This window comes from Epinephelus fuscoguttatus, linkage group LG19, assembly GCF_011397635.1.
Source record: "Epinephelus fuscoguttatus linkage group LG19, E.fuscoguttatus.final_Chr_v1".
Lineage (NCBI taxonomy): Eukaryota > Metazoa > Chordata > Actinopteri > Perciformes > Serranidae > Epinephelus > Epinephelus fuscoguttatus.
In genome coordinates, this window is record NC_064770.1 from 8,828,332 (window position 1) to 8,854,036 (window position 25,705).

General features: G+C 37.9%; 1 protein-coding gene across 1 annotated transcript; it reads left to right on the forward strand.

Moving 5' to 3' along the window:
• Window positions 1-6,925: 6,925 nt before the first annotated feature.
• LOC125879625 (trypsin II-P29-like) lies at window positions 6,926-25,454 on the forward strand. Its single transcript, XM_049561587.1, has 6 exons — window positions 6,926-7,087; window positions 8,919-8,939; window positions 9,937-10,099; window positions 11,074-11,345; window positions 14,296-14,435; window positions 23,489-25,454. Exons 1-6 carry the CDS (start codon window positions 7,033-7,035, stop codon window positions 23,783-23,785), a joined length of 948 nt encoding a protein of 315 aa, XP_049417544.1. The 5' UTR covers window positions 6,926-7,032; the 3' UTR covers window positions 23,786-25,454.
• The last annotated feature ends 251 nt before the right edge of the window (window positions 25,455-25,705 follow it).

Consider the following 25,705-nt stretch of genomic DNA (forward strand, 5'->3'; position numbering starts at 1 on the left):
TGTTGTCTGAGGGTCTAAATGCAGGTGACTCAACCACCAGCACCTTGTACTTTCCTCACTCCCCTCAGGCTACTTCTGGATCTTTCTTCTGACAGTAGCCAATAACAGAGCTCAGCGTGATGATGTAACACAGTAATTTCAAATGACCAATGGGGGGCGACTGTACTGGTTTCAAAAAGAAGTCCGTTTACGTGTAAGTCAATTAGAAAATGACCCTACTTCTCATTCACAAGTTTTACGTCTTTTCAAAAACATGATGTTCGTGATGTAAAATATGACATCATTATGAGTAAAATAGACAATAAAGAAGGGGTATGCTTTGGGGCATCGCAACCACAGCGACTTGTCTATTTGGTGTAGTGATATGTATCCCTGGCTCTGTGTATGTTAAAACTTTGACCCTCTGACAGTGTGTTTTCAGTTCATCAAAGTTAATTGTTCACCTAAAAATATCTTGTTAAGAGTCAGCTGTCCATTTTTTTCTCAGAAGTAACATTACTTTGTGTTTTGAGTCTGATTTCGGCAACTAAAATTAGCATCCCACTTTATGTTAATTAGTTTGCTCAACAAGCTAAACAAGCTTGCTCAACAAGCTAGTCATTGAAATTGTCCACGAGGACTTCATGATAGTTCAGAGTAACTTTTAGGGAACTTAAATGTGGTTAAAACGTTAATGACCAATCCATCCATCAATCAATCAATCAATCAATCATTTATTTGTAACAAAGTGTCAAGGTACAACTCCAGTGAAATGCAAACCCGTCAGCTTCTTCAGTTTGTGCAGTCTTTTAGTCCTTTTTTGACACCAGAAAACCACTTCATTTCAGCTTCCGCTGATAAAAGAACAGCCCAGCTTTTTAGCTGTTTATTATTTCCTGTCTTTAGTATTCAGAGGTTCAATTTCTTACCTTTTACTTAATTTCTAATGCTAGATGGGTTGTGGTAATGACATTTTTATTATTACTAATTCAGCGATGGATTAACTCTAGCACAGTCACCACCTTCAAACTGTGGTGTGTACTTAAAATTTGACGGTTAGATGTCAAATCAGGTTGGTTTTATAACTGATTCAGCATGTCCTTGTATGTTTTTTCATTTAATAGAGACTTCCAAAATGTCCATGTAGTACAGCTTATGTACATTTGTTTCATTCATAGCTTCAGTTATTGTAATCGAAATGTGTTTAATGTGCCTTTGTAATTTGAGAGTTTGTTGTATTGAATTTTAAATAAACCTACAGTGATTAACAGTACATGGTGCATTTTCCATAAACAACCAGATTTACCATATGCCTTGTAATGAATCAAACAGGACATTTTGATGAATTAATGTTTTCAGTATCATTAAAATTGGTAATATAGATCACATAAGGGAAGCACAGATTGTAATGTCTGTCAGTGTATCCTTCATTGTTAATGTTCAAGGACAGCAACATTTGATAAAACACTCCTATTTATGCTGTTGATTAAAGCTTATAGAAATACCCTTCTAATTACTGACAAATTCTGGCAATTCTGGTGTTCTTGATTACAATACTGTACATGCTGCTTCTGTTAATTCACACTAGATGAGCACCATAAAATCCATCAACAAACTTGGAATAAGAGCTTTGTAAATTGCACATCAAATACTGGATTAATTGTAACAACTGATATCCATCAACACCACAGGGAAGACATAAGAGAATGTAATAATTGGCTGAATTAAATAATGCAGCGTGCAATTCAAAAATCATTGAGAAACTTAAAACACAAAAGTAATACTTCAGGTATAGCTACAGCACATGGTGCAGCATGTTTGAACACTCCGATTAAAGTCCAAAGCCTGTGAAGGAATAAAAGCTGTCTTAACAATTCAAGTGAGCATTTCGTGCAATAGTTATTGATAAAGCTATTGCAGCAGTCCATAAGTAACAGAGGTAAGGTGCAAATTGTCCAAGAGGCATTATTCATCATGAGTCCTTGTGTGTGAGACAGTTTCTACGTAACAGGCGCACAGTTTGGGCGCAGTTCTGTCTATTTATATCAACATATTACATATTAGCATATCCTTGGTTTACTTAAGTCACCATGAAAGGGACAGAAAAGCAACTGGGCTGTGAGAATTTGAATTTAAACTTGCCCCAAGAACAACCTCTCTCTAAATAAGCAATGCTCTTAAGCACACTGATATTCACTCTAACAATTGACAATTACCATCGCTAATGTTTTAAACTATTTATAATTTGTTACAGTTATTACATTTCACCGTTGCTGAAGTTGGGCTTCAATTGACTCAGCTGAACTGTTTAAAACATTTTATTTCCCCTAGTGATGAAATTAACTCCTTCATGCACAAGAGCCCAGGAGTGTCAAACATTATGTGAAGGTGATATACAAGGCTGCCACCTAAACAATGAACATATTTAGCCATAACACCGTTGTCAGCAAATGATGATGAGGAGGACATCCGGTTCACGGTACTTTAGCACCCTCTACTGGAAGAAGTGCAAATTACCAGTCAACCCACACGGTTCAAACACTGCAGTCTACTTATTTCAGGTGAGAGCGCCAATTGATTATTCTGTTTATGATCATAACGCAACCTTCCCAGCTCTCTCAACCTCGGGTCTTCTCCCTCAACAATCAGACCTGTTAAAAAATCAGTCCTGCCGCTCATTCACACCACAATATGTAAACCACAGAAGCCTAATGTTACACAGTTTAACTATAAAGGTCCCTTATTGTGAAAAGTCAGATTTCCATGTCTGGAGCAGGAACAGATGCTATACAAATAGTGTGAAAGTATCAAAACACTTAGTCCACAGAGAAATGCACACAGTCCATATTCACAACTGTGCACAGAAACAAAGCGTCAGGACTTTTATGAAGTTGTGATGTCACTACTTTTGAAATGGGTCCTAGTATTTCTTGTTGGAATGTTTTGCAGTGTATGTGAATGACAGGATTTAGGACAGGAAGTGAACATGGACCCAAGCTGTTGCCCAACAGTGTAATTCTACTAAAACCTTCTATAAACAAACAATATTACTTTTATACTGGTCGGCTGCCTGGTTCATAACAAGCTAACAAGGAACTTTAGTCAGTACATGTGCATTACAGTAGACTAAACCCCGTGTAATAAGGGATAACACTAACACTAGCCAATGTTAGTTTACCCTCTTGCACCGTTTTCTTTGTCTTGCCAACAGGTCCTGCTGGTAACAACCACGCCTATATATGAGGGTACTGTTTGCAGTGAGAACACTAGGGTCTAGGTACCGTTTTTGGTTCCAAGGTACCATACCGTACTGCTCGGTGGAAATGATCTCAAAGAGAGAAAATTGTTGTGTTGTGTTTTGGACAAAGGGTGATTACAGGTATATTCAGGCAGACTTTTCTGAGGCCAGCGTATTTTTTAATGCTTTGCAATGGGAGCACCACATATTCATGCTGCACTACAAATGCCAGTGGTGTGACGAGGCACTGGGCGTGAATTCTTCACCGAGCCCCAAGCTTTTTTTTTTTTTCTGTGTGCCAAGAGTTGAAAAATGTTCAACTTTGGGTAAAAACATTGTGCTTGACACTGTCACTTCAGCTATTAAGTCACAGTGAAGGAGGGAAAAGTAGCACTACATTAAACCATCACATCTTATGCATACAAGTGCTAAACAACAACAACAAAGGAGAAATCTGTGAATATACTGAATATATTTATTATGTTTCCTCTCATGAACCCACACAGACCAGCAGGTCGATCCCCTCTCCCGCGTTTACTGAGGAGTGCTTGGCACTTTCAGGGACTTAAAACATTTAAACATGTTCTTGTAGAAACCCAAAATACAGGTATGAATCTGAATATGAGCATAATATGCAACCTTTAACATAACGTTTTGCATGGTAAACATTAACCTCACCTACAACATTATTTTAAGTAATATTTTCAGATGTCGACATGTATACAGTTAGCATAATTAACATTACTAAGGTTACTTAAATACTTAGAATAGAAGCTAACATTGTTACATTGTTGGCAGTAACTTTGCATGGTGCAATGTTGCTGCAGTTGGAGGGCGAAGTCGCTGCTAACAAAATTATCTTCTATTATTCATCTATCTATCTATCTATCTATCTCTCTCTCTCTCTCTCTCTCTCTCTCTATATATATATATATATATATATATGTTATTTCATCATATTTACTTTACTTTACTTTATTTGGATAGGGACAGTGCACATTAATGAACATTGATCATACATCTCTGTAAACATGCCGGATTGTAGCAAAGCTGCTAATTTGCATCCGTAGTTCCTAATAAATAAAGAAATAAATAGATAAGATACAAATGGAAGAGAGGCACGGTGGTGTGGTGGTTTGCACTCTCACCTCACAGCAAGAGGGTTGCCGGTTCGATCCCGGGTGTGGGAGCCCTTCTGTGTGGAGTTTGCATGTTCTCCCCGTGTCAGCGTGGGTTCTCTCCGGGCACTCCGGCTTCCTCCCACAGTCCAAAGACATGAAGACATGCAGATTGGGGACTAGGTTAATTGATAACTCTAAATTGTCCGTAGGTGTGAATGTGAGCGTGAATGGTTGTTTGTCTCTATGTGTCAGCCCTGCGATAGTCTGGCGACCTGTCCAGGGTGTACCCTGCCTCTCGCCCGATGTCAGCTGGGATAGCCCCCCCCCCCCGACCCACAAGAGGATAATGTTAGAAAATAATGTTCAGGTAGACTCAAGTCCAGTTAATGGTTGCACTTTTGATTTGATTTGAGCCACTGTTTAAGATGTCCTTTAAAAGAAGAGTATGTGGGGCATTCCCTTATTGTGGAGGGAAGACTGTTCCAGATGTTCTCCAGCATAACAGACAACACATTTCTCCCAATAGTGCGCCTGTGGGGAATCTATGTATGTATAACAATATCAAACATTAAGAAAGAAAAGCACAAAACAAAAGCTAATGCAGTCAACATGAAAGTGTACGAGGGAGGTGTTAACCTAGACATAATACACCTTATTTGTTTTAATTACATATCATTTTTCCCATTATTTTAGAGACCTGGAGCTTCAAAACGGTAGTCAAGTGCCCTTTTTGCAATTCTTTTTAAACATTTATTTCTTTTAATAATTTTATATTTTAGTTTTAAATTTGGCCCATAGCATCGATTCCTATTAACAGTGGGTTGTTTACCTAACAACTACATTTGAGTCAAGTACCTGCCCCCTCCTCTTCAACTTCACTTGTGGCAGCCACATGCAAATCGAGTGCCCTGCAGAGCAGCATCTACATCTCCCTGACCTGCCTGTCATCTGCCTCTGTCATGGACAACCAAGTAACAATAGTGTTTGCCCTGAGCCTCGGCACTGTTTGTTGCTGTTGTGAAATTAAACCACTGTTAAAACATCTCAGTACAGCCAGGCTACTGTAGGCAAGAACCCACTATTAACAACAAATGAGCTAGTCTGGCGTAAAACCACACCGCCTCCCTCCAACTCTCTTTTAATAAATAATAATATTTCAGTTTTGTGTAAAGATTTGTTGATTGTGATTTTTATTTACTTTACAGAGCACTTCAAGATGCACAGTGTGGTATTGTTTTCTTTGTTTTTGCCTATTATAAATAAATGACAAAAGCAGAAAGTGAATGTGTATGTGTAGCAGCTAGGTGTATTTCAGAAAGATATTTTGACACCGCACATGACAGCTAGACAGAAAGCTCCCAACTCATTAGTGTGTGTACTAAGGCCTCAAGCACAAGAAACCCTCTGGTGTTGGCAGATGGAAACTTCTTGGCACGGTGCACTTTGCATGTGCATAATTTTTTGTGTATGCAAATAAAAGAGAAAAAAATTCTTCTCCACTGCACTTTGTGAACTTGTGTTTACTACATGGGAAGCCGTGTACATGAATTCATGAACATGGAGCTCTCAGAAAATTTCCACTTATGAGGTAGTTTATACGATGTGTGTTCATATGGTGTCTTCTCATGAACACAGTAAACGAGATCCCAGATCAATGTATCATTTGTTTCTACAAGCTTCTGGCCAAACTGAGAAACTGGTAGAGCAAAGACTGTGTTTAAATTAAATAAACTATATAATAGGCCCACAGTAAATTAAAAAAAAACCTACAAATAAAATGAGACTGACTGCGCAGATATAGCCTGGATAGGCAGAGCAGAAAGACATGTAACAAATTAGTAAGCACAATCAAATAAATGTATACACAAATCACCAAAATATCCAAAACCATTGTTTGAATGGATCAAATTGAATTAATGTTCCTAATTTTCCATTATACATGTCTGGGCTAAGAAGCTTCAGCACTGTATTGGTGAGGATCTACAGTACTTGACTGGGATATATATTTTTAATTTAATCTAATTTTTGTAATTTTTAAAATTTAATTTTATTTATTTTTTTACTTCAATTTTTAAAAAATTTAATTTTATTTTTTTATAATTTATTAATCTCCCTGAGGGGAAATTAAATTTTTTCACTCTTTCGTCATTAACACACAGGTCCGAAAGACACACATATGCACAAACAGGACCTATATATGCACAAAGTGGAGAGATGTCAGAGTATTAGAAAGTATAAGATATTGTTCTGAATTGGGCTATAATGCATAATGAGTACTTTCACTTTTGGTACTTCTACCTTTATTGCCAGAAACAAACAGTATTAGTCTTGTTTTGATACAGACACTCAGATGCCCACAACGGGTGTCACAGGTCAAAGAAGGTAATGATAGCCCTAGATGGCACACTTCAGACTTTCAAAGTTTAAGTGGTTTATGACTGGGGCAGGTTCAAAGCAGGTACTTTAGCAACAAGCCAACGCCTGGGGCCCCAAAATATGGTTCTGCTGCTGGCTGCTGTGTTTGGTAATGCTTATAAAGAAGGGAGGGTGTGGTATGTGAGGTGTTGCCTAGGATATGACAGTGGGACAGCAACACAATGCACCTGACAGGAGGGCAGTGCACACACACACCTTCCTGTTCTAGCCTTTTCAAATCCTGCAGTGATTACTGTACACAGTTAGAAGATCCACATCATGGAGACGAAGCTGTTAGTTTGTGGTGTCCTGCTCCTGGTTTTAACAGTTACAGGTGAGTGCTGTTAAATATTGTATCAGTAGAGTACAGGTGTTAATGATCTGTGTTTATAATGAACAGAAATATAAAAAGAATAGATTGAGTGATGTGTTTCTGTGTACTTTCTGAATTAAAACATAGGTATCAGAAAGTCTGTTAATGTAGTTACTGTTTTCTTTTTTCCTGTTGAGACAGTCTACTATAATACTATATCACTAAAGAGCAGAGGCACAAACGGGTTTTCATTTTAATATCAGACTAAAAGTAAAAGCTCAGCTCACATTTTAGTCTGAAAATGTAAAATACACAGCCTGTCCTGATCTCAAAGGTGAGGTAAAGTAGGACACCTGATCTGACTGATACTTCAGTGTCAGAAACCACATCAAGAAAAATATTTCACTTAACATGAAAATCCAGAGGAGCCAGTCTGACTCAGTGTATGTTCACTTTTCACCCTGAATGTCCCTTTGATTCACTGAACTGATTGCGAAGGTGGTTACAGTCACTCCTTATTGGGTTAACAAATGAATCTCTGTCAGTTTGGTGGTTGTGAATAACATTTTGTTGGGTTTTTGCATGTAATTACAAAAAAGCAAAGTGACCACTCTGATCTGAAATGAATTCATTGATACATTTGAAAAAAGAGAGGGCAGAACAAAATACCTAAAAAATGTTATCAACACAAACTTTTTGTCTAAAAATAAAGTTTAAACATTTAAGATTCCCAGTAGTGAAAGTGGACATTAACATTTATTCAAGTACTGTGCTGAAGTACAAATGTGAGGTACTTGCTTGTTTCTATTTCATCCTTTACAAATTAAGATTTTAAAAATCCAGACAAGATCAGCTTATAAAATACAATGCACTGTTATAAATTAAGCTTCCCAACATCATAAGATAGTTTATGAATTAGCTAAAAATTAAAAATATATTGTAACACCTACAGGGGCACTTATTGTAACTGCACGCTCAAGCATGAAAGTCCCTCTTAAGTCAAAGTACACAAGTATTATCAGCCTTATTAAAGCCTAAGCAGTAAAAGTCAAGGCAGTGGTTCCCAACATAAGATTCAGGCCCCTCTTAAGGATCACCACATAAATCTGAGGGATTGTGAGATGATTAATGGGAGAGAACAGAAGAAGAAACCAAGTTCTGGTGCACCAATCTGTTTTAGTCTCTGGACGTTTCTCTAATCTTTGATTTGTAACATACTGAACATTTGAAGAGTTATCAGAGTGAAACCAAATGAGAAGGTCAGAGGAGAGATAATTAATAGGCATCTGAAATGTGACAAGGAGATACAACTACTCGGATGTTTTTTGTAAAATCAAACAGATTTGGAACCACTGGTTTAATCTTCAACAATTTGTACTGTATACGCTTTTGTCATGTTTTTAATGTAATAGCTTAATTAGAAAAAGTAGATTTATGAAGTAGCATAATATGGGAGGACTTAACTAAAGTACAAGTACCTCAACAACCCACAGTACAGCAGTGATTATTGCTGCCGTCTGCAGCATCATAAAAATGTGGCAGCCCATAATGCAGACATGTAATTGATACTCCTTTACACTGTGCTTCAGTGTATTATAGAAACTAGGTTCAGGCAATAAAATGTTTTCATTTACCACATTACACATTCCTTACTGTAGAATCCTCGAATCCTCTTTCCTATCTGGCAACTAATTTGTTTTCTTGGACATCATTCATTTGGCTTAATACCACAAACACCCACCTCACCCAGCAACATGACATCATGATGGATGCAACAGGTACTTCTAGAGAATGGAAAAACCAGTTGGTTTTGTTTCTTCAAACTTGATGTGTTATTCTCTGTCTCCCACAGGAAGCAACGCACAGTCAGATGGTAAGTTACATTGTCATGTATTCTTTATCCATGTAAAATCTCTTTTGCAGAGACAACACACTGTTTACGCACAACACACACACACACACACACACACACACACACACACACACACACACACACACACACACACACACACACACACACACACACAGTAAAGTAAAGGCTGAAGGTTCAAAACAGCCTCTGAGCTCTTGACATGAATCCAGTCCAGGTTTAAAGGGTCTAAACAGTGCTCAGGAGCTTTTAGCCACAATGCTATTTTTACATTCCTGTCAACTTACTGATTAAAAAACACACAAGATGGTAGTTGTATTTTTGATCTTTGAACAGAGCCAGGCAGTGGCGGACAAAGTATTCAAAGTCAAACTGTTTTTACTTTGTGATAGTTTTTTATTAACACCATTTATTCAGTACAGGTGCTATGGGTACAGAGAAGGTGACATATGGTTTGAACATTCCTTCTCTTACCCTCAACATACATACCCATCCAAAACACCCACCCACATACAGTAATACCTTTACACACCCCTGAAACCCTTACAGTCTTTATCTGTGATCCTGTATCTTTCCAAAGGCTAAGAACTGAGGACTTTGCTTTGTTGATTTTTGCTGTGGATAGTTCAATCATCATTATGACATGAAAATAAGCTAACCACTGATAAATGCTGAGTGAGTGTGAAGGCAGCCAGCGATGTGCAATCATTTTCTTTGTTGTGGTTGAGCCAGCAAACCAAATTGTCCTCTGTTTTATTTTTACCAAACTCAGTTTAGAATCATCATTAATTTAGAGACCAGTTGGGTCTATGGACCCAGGAGTCCAGTATGTCTTATCGCATATGTTGAAATGGATCAACTGATGGTTTGGGTGTATTCAGACTAATTATTGTCTGTCATTATTTTCTGGTCTGGAAATTCAACATAAGACTGAATAAGTTTGATGGTCTTCCTTTCTGCACACTACAATTACATGAATTCTGGTTGTTTCCTTCCCTAGTTTGTGGCACTGCACCGCTTAACGACAAGATTGTAGGAGGTGAGGATGCTACTCCAGGAGCGTGGCCCTGGCAGGTCAGTCTCCACAGCCTCTCCGGACATTTCTGTGGAGGTTCCCTGATCAGCAACGAGTGGGTCCTGAGTGCTGCTCACTGTTTCTCCAGGTGAGCACTGAAACTGACTGATAACCAGTGGTGAAATGTCACTGAGTCATTAACTTTACCACAATTTTAAGGTATTTTACTCAAGCATTTCCATTTTCTGCAACATAATACTTGCACTCCACCACATCTCAGAGGGATATTTTGTACTTTTTACTCCACTACATTTGTATGACAGGTTTAGTTACTTTTTAGATTACAGTTTTAATCCCCCTCCTGTCCAGTGAAAGCCATTTACAACAGCAAATATTTTACTGCACAATAAATGCTTTTACTTTAGGCGCTTTAACTAAATTTTGCGATAATAGGCTACTTACGTACTTTTACTTAAGTAAGATTTTAAATGCAGGACTATTACTTGTCGTGGAGTATGTTCACAGTGCGGTTAGTACATGTAGTTAAGGAGAGGATCTGAATACTTCCTCCCCCACTGCACATGACTCAGCACTTCACCTGTACAAACAGAGTGAGTTTGTACAGCAACAAAGAGAGAATATAATGAGGGTGTGGAAGAAGACCATTAAAACCACAAAACTTATTCATCTCATGTTATTAGAAATACTCATATCTACTCAGTTCAGATCTTTACCATTCCACAAGAGGAAATGATCTTTGCAGCAGGGCAGCATAAAAAATAAAAACAAGACTACTGAAGACACTCAAACTACTGCTGAACAGACACAACACAATGAAAAATAAAGCTGCACAACTAAGAAGATGGATCAAATAAAATGCTAAACTTGCTGGAAACACAGGAGCAGTTCATAGTTAATTAAGAATTAATTTTTCTGCTTTCAATACATGAAGTTCATTTTCCTGATTATGTAGTGCATACTTTTGCTAGAGTCAAATTTCCATGGCAGGACTTTTACTTATAGTATGTTATAGTGTTGCATTAGTACTCTGGTGTTGGATCTACAGGCCTCATCACTTGGTCTGTCTCTGTAGTTAAACATGTTGTCTCTTTTGTGTCTCAGCTCCAATACCTTTGGTTTCACCGTTTATCTCGGACGTGACAGCCAACAATCCACCAATCCTAACGAGGTGTCTCGGTCACTGTCTCAGATCATCAGACATCCAGACTATGACAACACCCCAAACAACAACGACGTCGCCTTGTTGAAACTGTCCTCGCCTGTTGAGTTCACCAACTACATCAGACCAGTGTGTCTGGCGGCAGCTGGCAGCACGTTCCCAGCCGGGACGACATGTTGGGTCACCGGATGGGGAACCATCCGAAGTGACGGCAGTAAGTTGTTGTTTTTTAAACATAGCCTATTATTAATAGTTAATGATTGCATGATGGATGAATTAAGTTTTTATTGCTGTGTTTTGCATACGAGGGAAGCTGGGGTGTGTTTGCACACTTTTTACTTATTGCTATAGCTACTTCTGCGGCATAATTTATGTTACGTTATGTAACATTTTAACCCAGCAGCAAATGAAAGATTAAGGTCTCAGCTATAAACACCTGTTTTATTGTACACAAATGTTTTAAAAATAAGGTAGTTTGTAATTAAAATCATGTTGTGCATCTGTGTATCTATATCTGCATATTTTAAACTCAGAATGTCTGATTACTTTTACCATTGACCAGTCAAAATAGTATTTAACTTACATTGTACACATTGTTTTAAACTTTCAAAATAGTTTTAATCTTTTTAAAAATACAGTCACTGTCAGAACTCTTTTACCACTGGTTGGTACATGTGCAGCCAATCCCAAAGTCAGCATGCCAACTAACCACACTCACAATTGACACAAATTTGTGATAATGTTTATGTTAGTTAGCTAGAATTACTTATCACAGACTTTAAAATCTTTTATCAAAATGCAGCTGATACCTTTGTCTATTAACCAGAAGTAACACATTTCAAATATCTCTGTCCAAAGCAGCTTGATAATATTTTTATCCACGGACCACTTTTTTTTACTTCTGATACTACCAAACTGAAATGTTATCCTCATCAAAACAGTTGATTTCAGATGTTTTAGCATAGATAAGTGCAGGTGAATAGGGCAAACATTTTTTTTTATCTTTAAAGGACCAAAAAATAGCTGTGTGCCAACTAACCCCGATCTCCCCTAGACTATATGACAAGTAAGACCTTGAAAATGGAAATCCATGTGACGGAACAAGTTTGTCAGATCTTGCAGAATTACTGTTACAAGTACAATGATTTCAAAATCTTAAAGTACCAAAGTACTCATTGTGTAAAATGGCCCATATCAAAATAATGTTTATTATATTATTGGATTGTAATTATTGATGCAATAATATGTTAATCACTTTAGTGTTGCAGGAGGTAGAGGTGGAGGTCATTTTAATTATTTATGCTGGGTAGTTTAATCAATAATAAACATCATAATTTATTAGTGAATTTATATTTTGTAGTGATAATCTGAATCTGCAAAGTGAATAAGGCATTAAAGTAAACATAGGCTAGTACATTAAAAAGTACAATGTTTCTCTCTGAGATGGAGTGAGGTAGAAATATAATATAGCAGAAAATGGAAATACTCAGGTTAAGTACAACCTTTATAGAAATATGGTATTTATTCAATACTTATTATTTTGAATGCAGGACATTACTTGTAACTAAGTATTTTTACACTGTGGTATTACAACTTTCACTAAAGTAGAAGATCTGAGTACTTCTTCCACTGCTTGATGTAGGTTGTGTTTTCAGTTTTCTGAGTAGTTTTTTGATCAGAAAACACACAAAAGGAAATTATAGTGTTCATGTCCACTGGCTTCTTGTAAACAAGTATGCCTATTAGCTGTTTTTCTTTTGAGCTGATGATTCAACCAGGAGAGTTTTGTTCCGTCCCAACTGTGACTCAGCTAACTCTGTCATTGATTGACATGAATGAGACTTTTACTGCAGGAACCAGTGCTACCTGAAATAGCTTTTTCAAACCTGTTGTGCGTCAGGCCACATACTCAATCAGTGATGTCACAGGTGTGTCCATCAGCTCCACAAACTGCCATGACATCACTTATTGCCTAAAGTGAAAATGTCCTGTCAGAATATCAAACCACCCACTGAGCTTAAAGGAGCAGTCTGAAGTGCTGAGTCATCCCATAGATACCTGTCACCAAGATGACGCCTGTTTAGTTCAACAGCCAGGCACATATGCTAACAGAAGTTTCCTCTGGGTTGTGCAGCACACTGAATTTGCGCAATAGTGTTTCTCCTGCTGGTGTTGCCTACAAGTTCCTGCTCAGCTCATAGATTACAGGGAGTGCTACAGATTTTTCTAACCATGAGGAAAGTTTTACAAATATGAAACCTCCATGGATAAAGAAATCATAATTGAAAGACTCATAATTGACCTTGCTTGCAGTTTGAGCTGTCCTATCAGCAGTTTTACAGGCGTCTTTTTTATAATGGTGGGCTATGGGGAAATGCTTTTAGGGCTGCTGGGGATATCTCTGCTGCAGTACCGTGAGTGGCCACTGGGGAAAAATGGAAGCAAGGCTGAGCAGCTTTCCTGAGGGCCTGGTCATCCTCCACCACTCCTACCTTTCTGTCTGTCTGATCAGATGAAAATATTGATATAACTGATTGGTTTAGACACTGGATTGACTACTCACAGTCCTGTTTCAGAAGGAAAAACTTATTCTATACTTATATATTGCCCAGAGAGAAATAACCATTTGAATGGACCTAAAGGCACCTATACACTGATTCTAGGCCCTCTCAGACTAATGTTGACAAGGCTAACACAACATTTTAAGGGCCATTTTATAATACAGTTTAAAAGACAGGTCCAAAGATTTGATTATTGTATGTTGCCTATTTTTTATTCAGTCAACAAATCTTATGTGCAGACTCAAACCAACATGTTAGTCCGTGTCTTAATACTTCTCTGACTTCCTGCCTGTGGCTGTCAGCTCCAAGACACTGATTCCTTCTGAAGACATAAATCGTTCTCACAAATGTGTAGTTTCATGTTTAATTCACTACAGCAGCTGGTCACTGTAGTTTTTATCAAACAAACAAGAGGAAACAGTGCATTTGCTGTGGACTATTTTCAGCAGCAGATTAATCTACATTTGTTGCTCAGATGAGTATTTGGTGCAGCAGGATGGTGTGTGTGAGGCTCACTGATGTGTTCTGAATAGTTTTTTCGGTGGAGCTCTATGGCATAGAGGAAGAAGACTTAACATTAACATCTATCTTTTTCTTGTTCAGCTTCTCTGCCATTCCCACAGACGCTACAGGAGGTGAGTGTACCTGTGGTGTCCAACACTCAGTGTAGCTCCTCCTACAGTGACCTCACAAGCAACATGATGTGTGCTGGTTTGGAGGAGGGAGGAAAAGACTCCTGCCAGGTGAGTCTGTCTGCATACCCTTCTCTGTCACCTGATTAACACACACATTTTAAGCTGCACTGATCAATAGAGCTGTGAATTTGTGTCTGCAACTCGTAGCGGGATGCAAGTTTTTACTGCACTACATTTGTACATTTCCTGCAATTTAATATAAATCAACTAATAAATGATGAGGTATTATTATAGATGAAAGCAACATTATGCAAAAAAAAATGTATTTTTGAGATCTGGCACCCCTACAATTTTGGGGTGGTACACCACTGTCATATACATAGATCTTCAGCTAGCATTTGGCTGTGGCAACTTGAGTTCAGCCAGTGCAAACCCCAGTGCTGGGTGTCCGAAGCCAGACTGCCTGACTCCCCGCAGGATCAACAAACTTTCTGTTGCTGCCAATACACAGGTTAGACCCGGAGCTGCCAACTTTTGGGAAAAATTTTCCCAGGAATTTTTGGCAGAAAGTCATATGGGCAAACCTCTCCCATGTGCAGGCTGCTGCTGGGCATCAGAGTGCTGTGACCCCCTGGTGCTAAGGTTTGTCCCAAGTGGCAATGTCCAAGGCTGAAAAATGAAGCCAATGTGGAAGTGCCAAAAACTGCAGTTCTTTGAATGGCCACTTGAGGCTGACTTCAAAAGCTAGTCAGTCCACGTAGACCCACATGTTAAAATGTCCAACTTTACAGCAGAAATAAACATGTTTATAGCCTGGTACAAAAAGCAGTTTTGGTCTCTATAGTTTCAACATTCATGGCAATGGTACGTGGTGTGAATTTTTATACAACTCACTGATTTTTATTAAAGCTTAAAGTTATGCATAATAAATGGTGTGGCCGCAGGTTGTCTGCGAGGCGTCACCATAGTCTGTGAGTCACTTTATTAATTTCATTTTATGTATTTGACTCATGACCATATCATATGGTATGGAGTACAAACATTACATACAATAACAAAACAATGGCACACGGCATGACAAAAGTACAACCAATGTTACTGAAACAAAGGAAGGACATTCTTCAAAAAAGCACCTATTTTACAAATTACTTTTGGCTTATCTGATTGTAGTAATGAAATAAATTTAAACATAGATGGACGGTTTAAGTAATAAGTTTCTCTGTAAGTCCCTTTATATCTTCCAGTGACTTTAGAAATTTTGGTGTTATTTACTCTAAAATTACAAATAGCCTGTCTGTACCTTTGGTTTTCATGCAACAGATACTTCTCCGGTTTAAACTCTTGTTTAATTTCGACATATATTTGTCACATGATGTCATAGTTCTGAGCTCGCTTTGCCACTTTTGTATAGCCTCTGTTCAACTGTAAGATTTAACCAGTTGATATTGCTACACCTTTGTGTGAGCCAGAGGTAAGGCAAGCCACATTCATCCAGTATCTGCTAAACCTGCAAGACAAATGGAGACACATATACACCCATATTATGCAGGCTGAGCAAATAGTTGTTCATTATTTGAGTTTATTTTCTTTACCCTCTATCAGCCTCTCCTAGTAGCCAATAATTCTTTCTTTAACTGCAATACAGAGTTGATATCTTCCTCTAACATTCTATAGACAAAAAAAAGATTAGTTTAGACAATAACCTCCAGTTTAAGCAGTTATGAATATGATCCTTAGCTGCAGCCTCAACCAAAAATATATCATCTTCCAGTAAAAAATAAGTCATGACATCATACGTGTGTATATAAATGTCTATGTTCTTCCTAACTCCCCAGAGACCATATTATTGCAGGTTGTCATTTCAACGTTTAGGGTACAGTTTAGAAATTTAAAATGTAGTTTTTCCAATATATCTATTCTTTCAAACCCCCACACTTCACACGTGCACAACATAACTGGTGTAACCAGCTTGTCAAACAGATCAAGTGTGATATCTACACATAAAACAAATTTTCTACATTTACAGAGAATGGCAAACATTGCACAAGAGCCATTATAATTCAGTTCCACCCATCACTCCTCCACAGCTCCACCCCTTCGTCCATATATGGTCACTTCCTGCTCCAAACATCCAAGATAGCAACAGCAAAAATGCCATGGCTCCAAAACAAGTCCATGAACAAATGGTTGAAGTCAAGGGGGCTAAGTCTGTTATTTTTGCGCTGGCTAAATATGTGTTACTAGTACAGCTGTTACCTAAGGGCTGTCTCCTATGGCAAGCCGTTAGAACATTTATTCCATATCCTTGATATCAGGTGTCAGTGTTGTTCACTAGTTCGATCATTGTCAGCACTAGTTGGACATCTGGTCACACTAGTTAGACATTTTGTCCAACTAGTTGAACAAAGAGTCTTACTAGTCACTCCTTTTCAGCAACTAGTGACACTTTTGTCCAAAACTCCTCCACCAAACTAGTCAGCTTTTTGACAGACTAGTGGCCCACTGGGCTGAACTAGTGATGCTTAAAGTCTTACTAGTGAACTAGTGAGCTGCAAAAGCTCTGACTTGTTAACTAGTAGCAGCTATTCGCCTCACTAGTTTGCTAGTAACCTCAAGTTTTTTACACTAGTTACACATGTAAGAGCCAAAATCATCACTAGTGAGACTAGTAAGGATTTACACCTTACTAGTTAAACTAGAAAAAGTCTCATTGACCTTACTAGTTAACTAGTGGGGCTTAAAATGTTTACTGGTTGAACTAGTGGAAGCTGAAATACGCACTAGTTATACTAGTAACATCTTATTGAGCTCACTAGTTAACTAGTGAGTTCTAAAATGTTTACTAGTTGAACTAGTGATGCTGACATGCTTACTAGTTGAAGTGTATTTTGACTTTTCTAGTTAACTAGTGAGGCAAAACACGTTACTAGTTGTACTAGTGGAAGCCAAAATGTGCACTAGTCACACTAGTAACACCAAATGCTAATTAGGGGACGGAATAGGATTATAAGTGGATTCATCTTATTGGTTCTCCAACAAGAATATCACCCAGGGGAACTTAACCCTTTAAAGCCTGAGGAACTTTTAAGTGTAATTGCCAGCTCCTTGGTAACTATAAATGCAGAGTAAAGCGAACTATCAGGGACAATGAAATCAAAACAGTGAAACCCCAGACGTATGTCTTTGTTTCCTATTGTGAATGAGTATAAAAATAAAAAAGCAACTCTGCTTCTTTCCTTTCATGGTCACACAAGTATTTTATCAATAAAAATCCAAGGAACATTCAATCACAGTCTCATTTAAAAAATAAATAAATAAAAGGCCACTGGTAATTAAACATTCTTGATGAACTACTGCACTGCACACACACACACACTGTCCTGCAGTGCTGGACATGAAACGAAACGAGGATTCCCACTAGTGTTACTAGTGACACTAGTTTACTAGTTGCAGTGGTGCTACTAGTAGAACTAGTGACACAAGTAGTATTACTGCAATTGGTAAACTAGTGTCACTAGTGCTACTAGTAGCACTAGTGACACTAGCACAGAACATATGCTACTAGTGACACTAGTAGCACAGAACATATGGGACAAAGTGATGTTACTGTACAGTAAAAATTGAGTATTAGACCTTTTATTCTGAGCAAAAAAGACAACTTTGAGGCTTAATTTCTCAAAAATGATACAGTAAAAATGTTTGATAATGAGTGAGGGAGTACTCAGGATGCTCCTGAAGTCAACTGTACCAACCATTGTCAGAACGTATGGGCCAAAGTGATGTTACAGTACAGTAAAAATGGAGTATTAAACCTTTGTCGGTGTGAAACAGACACATGTTGCCTTTGTATTACCATCTTAGTATTTCGCCGCACCCCCTCCCATCCGCCGCCCCCGCACCCCATCAGCCTCCCTACCTACAGCATCACGCTTTAAAAAAAATAAAGAATCTGAATTTAAACTCAATTTGTCTGACTTACATTTATCTCATATAATGCATAAATGCTTTGATGTGATATGCAGCCTGCCTACAGCAGCCTAGGCATCTGGTATAGTATGGAGTCAGGCTGCATCTGACAGCTCAGTGTGACCTAGGCTACGGCCGACGGCCTTATTGGAGGCAGGGTTTTATTTGAGGGAGGCCTTTATTTCTAAATCCCTCTGTTTATTTTTACACATTAGCGACCAAGTTCATCTTCATCTTCCTCACATGCTGTTCTCCTCGCTGCACTGTCGGACCTGGGTCAGGTCTCTGTCTCCGTTGCGCACGCTGTAGCCTTCGCTCCCATTCAAGTCAATCAGAGCATTTTCACAGGGTGCACTCTGGTCCGTCTCCGGTCCCGACCGGGCTCCGGACACAGAGCAGAGACCTGCTGTCCGACAGTGCAAGGCTGTCCCTCTCTGAAGCAGAGGATGAGGTCGGCTTCACTCCTGTCAGTCTTCACAGACAGTCCACATAAGTTGAAAGAGTTTCTGATCATATCATTGTGAGTTTGTTCCAGGTGGCAGAGGTTTTTTTTTTTTGTTTTGTTTTGGGTTTTTTTTTGACCCAGCTATTTGGGGCCGGCCTTTAACGCCCCGGCCATTATATGAGACCCGGCTATTAATTGAATACCGGCTATTATTTGAGGAAATACGGTATGCTATTATAAAATAACTTCAAATCAAATATTTAATCATATGACTGTGTTTACAAGGTCTTTAGTATCCCGATAAACAAGGTCTAATTCACTAACACCAGCGCTAATAGTGAAGTAAATAATGTGTTTAAAGCTGGTGCAAACTGGGCACTCCTCTGTGGAAGCCTCTTGCCCAGACTTTCCAGTGATCGTGGCAGCAGTGATCGTCTGTTAAATCAGTCTGTAAATAATATTTTGACATTATTAGGCCGGGCTTGGGCTCGCGCAGAGAATCTCAAGCTCTAGTATTCGGCTGTCACTGCCACCACGCAGTACAAGGCAACAGTGGATGAAAATACGTAGCTGTGACTGGTGGGATAGGATCGTTCTCATGGAGTTTACAGATTCAGAGTAGAGAGAAAACTTCAGAATGAGTAGGGCATCCTTCAGCTGGCTGTGTGACGTAGTTGAACCATTCATGAAACCGGGATAAGGCGTATACATGCTCCAGTATCCCGGCTTCTATCGGAGTACTCCAGGTGGCAAAACCGGGTTTCTTGAAACCGGGAAAAGGGCATAACCCGGTTTCTGAATTCGGGATATGGTGTTTACATGCACAAACACAAAAACGGGATACTTAAAAAACCCAATCAAAACCGGGATACTAAAGACCTTGTAAACACAGTCACTGATAAGTTTGTGTCTCTCCCCCGACCCTCCCAACAAAAATCCCGCCCCCCTCCCTCTCTGAAAATAGTTCCAACTGCATGTCTCCACAAGCAATATTAATCAGAAAAATTAAGGGGGTGGCACAGTTAATAACTTAAATAATACCAATGCAATAATAATTATAGGCTATAAACAATAGCCTACCAATTAAATGTTAAGGGTGACGGCTAAACATCAAAGATTCTTTTCTACAAACAGAAAATGAAGAGATGGTTGCGCCAGATTTATATTAGCCTAGATTAGATTTCCATCTGCAGTCCAAACATGTAATACACAGAAGACACAGACCAAAAAAAAAAATACAGGGGAAAAAAGACCTGATATGCTACATAAAATGACACAAACAGACAATGGACAGCACAGACATAAAACAGAAACACAGTTTCCACATTTAATAGCCTATGTCCTCCTGGATGTAGACTAAGGGACCCTGTCGTGGTTTATTTCTCCACAACAACCGACTGACATTGTCCCGCTTATCAAACGGCCTACGAGTGAAATAATTAATTTGATACATAATGGTGATCAAAATAGGACTTTTATCAATTTATAAATTGCATAGCCTAGGCTACAATTGTATTCATTTAGGTAACTGCAGGTCCGGTCACTGTTCTGATCCTGGCTGTTTTGAGATAGCACGTAGGCCTACCCTAATGCTGTCAATGTTCACAGTGCAACACCTGCTGGGCATTTTTTTTTTAAATCTCCACTTTTGATATAACATTGAAGTTTCTCATAATTGAGAGCAGACTCCACAGTGCACGGTAACTGAAGAAAACTTTCTTTTTCAAAATAGTCATGGTGCGTTATGATATCAGCGGCATATTAATATTTCTTCTTTTTTGAATTTGTTTATTTATTTAGGCTATTATTTATTTGTTTATTTTTAAATCAAACTGTTAAAGATCTGTTTGATTTTCATCTGTGCACTATATTTACAGCATGAACTCATTAAATTAATTGCATTTTATAATAACACAATAAAATAAATGTACACATCTCCTGCAACCACTGCTGCTCAAAGTCAATATCCAGAGCTGGCACTTTAAGGCTTTTCAGCACTCATTTGAATACTGACCAATAAAAGTCTTTATCCCGCCTATTTAATTTGCATGCAGTTTACTAGTGGAACATGTTGACTTCTAAGTGGCACCTGCAACTCTACTGGCTGTGTGTTGCATTTAACATGTTAACTAGTGATGGTAGTGACAACATTTTAAACTTCATCTGTAAACTAGTGGGGTTCAAAAAGTTCCACTAGTCGACTAGTAAGACGCATAATGTCTACTAGTTATGCAAGTGGGTGTCGTTTTCCTAACTTGTCAACCAGTGAAGTTCAAGAACTGCCACTAGTCGACTAGTAAAACCCAAATTGGCCACTAGTAACACTAGTTTGTGTCTTTTTGACTTCACTAGTCAACTAGTTACACATGTCCTCTTACTAGTTAACATGTTAGGTCCAGAAAGATTCACTAGTTGACTAGTGACACTCTTTCCGTGGCTCACTAGTTAACTAGTGGATGCTATTTGTTGTCACTAGTCAGATTCTGCACTGAACATGTAAAGACTTTGACCAAATCTGTTGGAAGTTTTTCTTACATGTAGGGCTATTCCTTGAACTAGTAACGATTTGCTCAGCACTAGTGGGCAACTGTGCACAGCAAGTGAGACATTTCTTTTACATGTGAGACTTTTTGTCTCACTAGTTGACATCTTCACCACACAAGTAGATATCCTCATCTTACTAGTACAACAAAGCTGCTTATTAGTTAACATGTGCATGTCACTAATTAACTAGTGAATGCTGCTACTGCCATACATGTTAAACAAGTGAAATTTTATCACAGTACTAGTTGTACTAGTAGGATGAACATGATGACTAGTAAGCAGCTTTGTTGAACTAGTAATATGAACATGCTAACTAGTGTGATGAAGATGTCAACTAGTGCGACAAAAAGTCCAACATGTTAAAAAAATGTCTCACTTGCTGTGCGCAGTTGTTCACTAGTACTGAGCAAGGCTTTACTAGTTCAAGGAAAGGCATCACATCTAAGAAGAATGTCCAACATGTTTGGACAAAGCCTTTACATGTTCTGTGCAGAATCTGACGAGTGACAACAAATAGCATCCACTAGTTAACTAGTGAGCCACGGAAAGAGTGTCACTAGTCAACTAGTGAATCTTTATGGACCTAACTTGTTAACTAGTAAGAGGACATGTGTAACTAGTTGACTAGTGAAGTCGAAAAGACACAAACTAGTGTTACTAGTGGCCAATTTGGGTCTTGCTAGTCGACTAGTGGCAGGTTTTGAACCTCACTAGTCGACTAGTAAGGTCAAATTGTCTTCTACTTGTGTAACTAGAAAACGCTTTGGATTCTACTAGTCACCTAGTGAGCACTTTTAGCATCACTAGTTTGCTAGTAGAGTCTAACAAGACCTCAGCTAGCTGACTAGTCACAGTTTTGCCTTGACAAGTTAACATGTAAGATGACGCATGCTGCCAATAGTTAACTAGTTGCATTCCTCAAGTCAACATGTTAACTAGTTCAAAGAAGTGGGTGGAGTAACGACAAAATCCTGTGTCCTGATTCGTAGGTATCTTTTATTTTGAACTGGAGAGCAAATAGGAGGCCTCAATTTATGTTTTTACCCACCTCCTCATTAGCATTTGGTGTCACTAGTGTGACTAGTGCACATTTTGGCTTCCACTAGTATAACTAGTAACGCGTTTTGCCTCACTAGTTAACTAGAAAAGTCAAAATACACTTCAACTAGTAAGCATGTCAGCGTCACTAGTTCAACTAGTAAACATTTTAGATCTCACTAGTTAACTAGTGAGCTCAATAAGGTATTATTAGTATAACTAGTGAGTATTTCAGCTTCCACTAGTTCAACTAGTAACTAGTAACACTAGTCACACTAGTGATGATTTTGGCTCTTACATGTGTAACTAGTGTAAAAACCTTGAGGTTACTAGCAAACTAGTGAGGCGAATAGCTGCTACTAGTTAACAAGTCAGAGCTTTTGCAGCTCACTAGTTCACTAGTAAGACTTTAAGCATTACTAGTTCAGCCCAGTGGGCCACTAGTCTGTCAAAAAGCTGACTAGTTTGGATTTTGGTGCCACTAATATGGCTCTGTGGCTTCACTAGTCAGGCTTAAGTTGATACTAGTTTGACAAAAGTGTCACTAGTTGCTGAAAAAGAGTGACTAGTAAGACTCTTTGTTCAACTAGTTGGACAAAATGTCTAACTAGTGTGACCAGATGTCCAACTAGTGCTGACAATGATCGAACTAGTGAACAACACTGACACCTGATATCAAGGATATGGAATAAATGCTCAAACGGCTTGCCATAGTCTCCAGAGCTGCTTGCTCTCCTCCCACTAAGGTCTCCTAGTGGCAAGGAGTGGGGTGGTGGGACTGCTGGGAGTGCTAGCAGAGATACCCTGCTATGTATCTGATAAACAGAGAGAAAGTGGCAATCACAAATAAATCAATGTATGAGAAATTGAGTGCTACAGGGACGATATTTAGCCAAGTTGTAGAACAAAACAGGTTTAATCGCTGTGGTTCACTCAAGAAAAAGCCAATGGGATTTTCGATTATTGCAGAAGGTGACATGCAAAAGTTTATAATACTTACACGTTTTGTTCAGTAAGATAATCTTCACAAATAAACACACCTTTTTTGATTCTTTCAGATACAATCACTAAAATTAAAACGTTAACATTAGGTCAAATGATTTCCATAACAGGCTGTAGAATTGTACTGGTGTGCTGGTGATGTAACCAACATGTCTGACCTCTGCAGGGTGACTCTGGCGGCCCGTTGGTGACCAAAGACGGCTCTAAGTGGGTCCTTGCTGGAGTGGTGAGTTTTGGAAGAGGCTGTGCTCTGCCTGACTTCCCAGGAGTCTACGCCCGAGTGTCCGAGTATCAGAGCTGGATCAACAGTCAGATCAGCAGCGAGGATGGCAGCACCCAGCCGGGCTTTGTTGCTGTCCAGAGCAGTGGTTCAACATCAGGAACCGCTCGACTGGTTTCCCTCTCGCTTCCTCTGCTCCTGTCCTTGCCACCTGTTCTTGTTTCTTTTTTTGTGCTTTCATAGATGCCTAATGATGATAAATGCACCAGTATGAAGTCAGTGTCAATGTATTGCTGCCTTGTGGCCTCACTTAGCTTTTGTAAACTCATTTATATCTAAAACAAGGAAAAAAATCTGCACATGGAGTGAAACATCTTGTGCTGAAGAAGTTTAACAGAAAGACAGAAACTTTTCAATCAAGAAAATTACTCTTGATTTACAAACTTGAAAAGTCTGCTGATTATTTTCATTAATTAATTGTTTTGTTTTAAAGATGACAGAAAATAGAGAAATGAGTGCTTAAAAAGCCCTTTTTTAAATAAACTTTCCTACTTGTAGCATCTTTTTTCTGTCTTCTGCTCTTCAGCTACAACTTGTTTAAGGTTTTTCACAAGAACATAGACATATATATATATATATATATATATACATGTATGATGTTATGACTTATTTTTTACTGGAAGATGATATATTTTTGGTTGAGGCTGCAGCTAAGGATTATATTCATAACTGCTTAACCTACAGATTATTGTCTAAACTAATCAATATTTTTTTGTCTATAGAATATTAGAAAGTAATGAAAATACCCCAAAAAATATAGTTTCCCATGGCCCAAAGAGATATATTCAACGTACTTGTTTATTCAAAATCCACTGATATAAACTTTATCATAAAACAACAAAAAACATTCAACTTGTTAGTTAATGAAGTGAAATTAATCATTTTAATAATCATAATGTGTTTGATTATAATTAATTAATAAACAGAGCCATTTTAAAAGGCTCTGCTAACAAAAAATAATACTGACTTTAGTGCATTATATAAAAAAACAGAACTAAAAGATGATAAAATTTCCCAGTTACTGACTCTATTTCCTTATTCTGTTTTGAAATTATGAATTTAACATTAAGCTTTAAAATTAAATTGGAAAACATTTATTTGAAAAGGCTCCTAAATTTACCCAATTTCCTCTAACATTAACATTTTCCATTTTGTGATCAATAAGTTGAAAATTAAACATAAAGATGTTAAATTAATATTAAGCAATAAACTAACTGATTGTGTGTGAGGTAGTGTATGACCCTTAGAAAATGTGACCTAATTAAAAAATAATGATAATTTAAAACCTTTTTTGAGAGGAATTTATCCTTTTTGTTATAAATCATATTAACTCACCATTTAATAACAATAAAGAAATAGAAATATTGACTTGCAAGTTTGATTGCCACTTCTTTTCAATTTCAAATTTTAAGTTTTGCAGTGCACATTTAATCAGATTTAATTAATCAGGTCATAAGGCTTTTTTTACCTACAAAACTGAAAGTTGTGTATGAGCACAAATATTTAAATTAATGAAGTTCTTTAATGTGTATTGATGGTGGAAACATGTATATCTGTGTTAATATGGACTTAACTGCCTCTTTTTTTAACTCATTAGGGGCCTACTGTAACGATTAATGCCTTGATTTTTTTTTGTTTTGCTGTTTGCGCTGAAAACAACAACTGTGATTTACTCCTTAAATATACATGAAGTGCAAATAATATTTATAATTAGAAACATTTACATACTTTTACATTCAGTCAAACATTAAAAGCAGCTGTCAGTGTATACAATACAACAAAAATGTAACACCAAATATTACGTGTATATCTGTTTGACTGTATTATGTGAAATAAAAAAATTGTTCCCTAATGTTTTTAGTTTTGATTATCTCCTTCTGTGAAGTGACTGTAAAGGAAAGTGAATGAGAGAGGAAGTAGTAGGGTCCTTAAGTAAAAGTACTTATACCACACACTCTGTCACAAGTAAAAGTCCAATTGAAAATGTTACCCAACTAATCATTTATTGAAGTACTGCACACAAAAATAATATAAGCTACTTTATGCTGCATTGATGGGTTTAGTTATAAAAACAATTATAATCAGTCATATTAATAATACTTA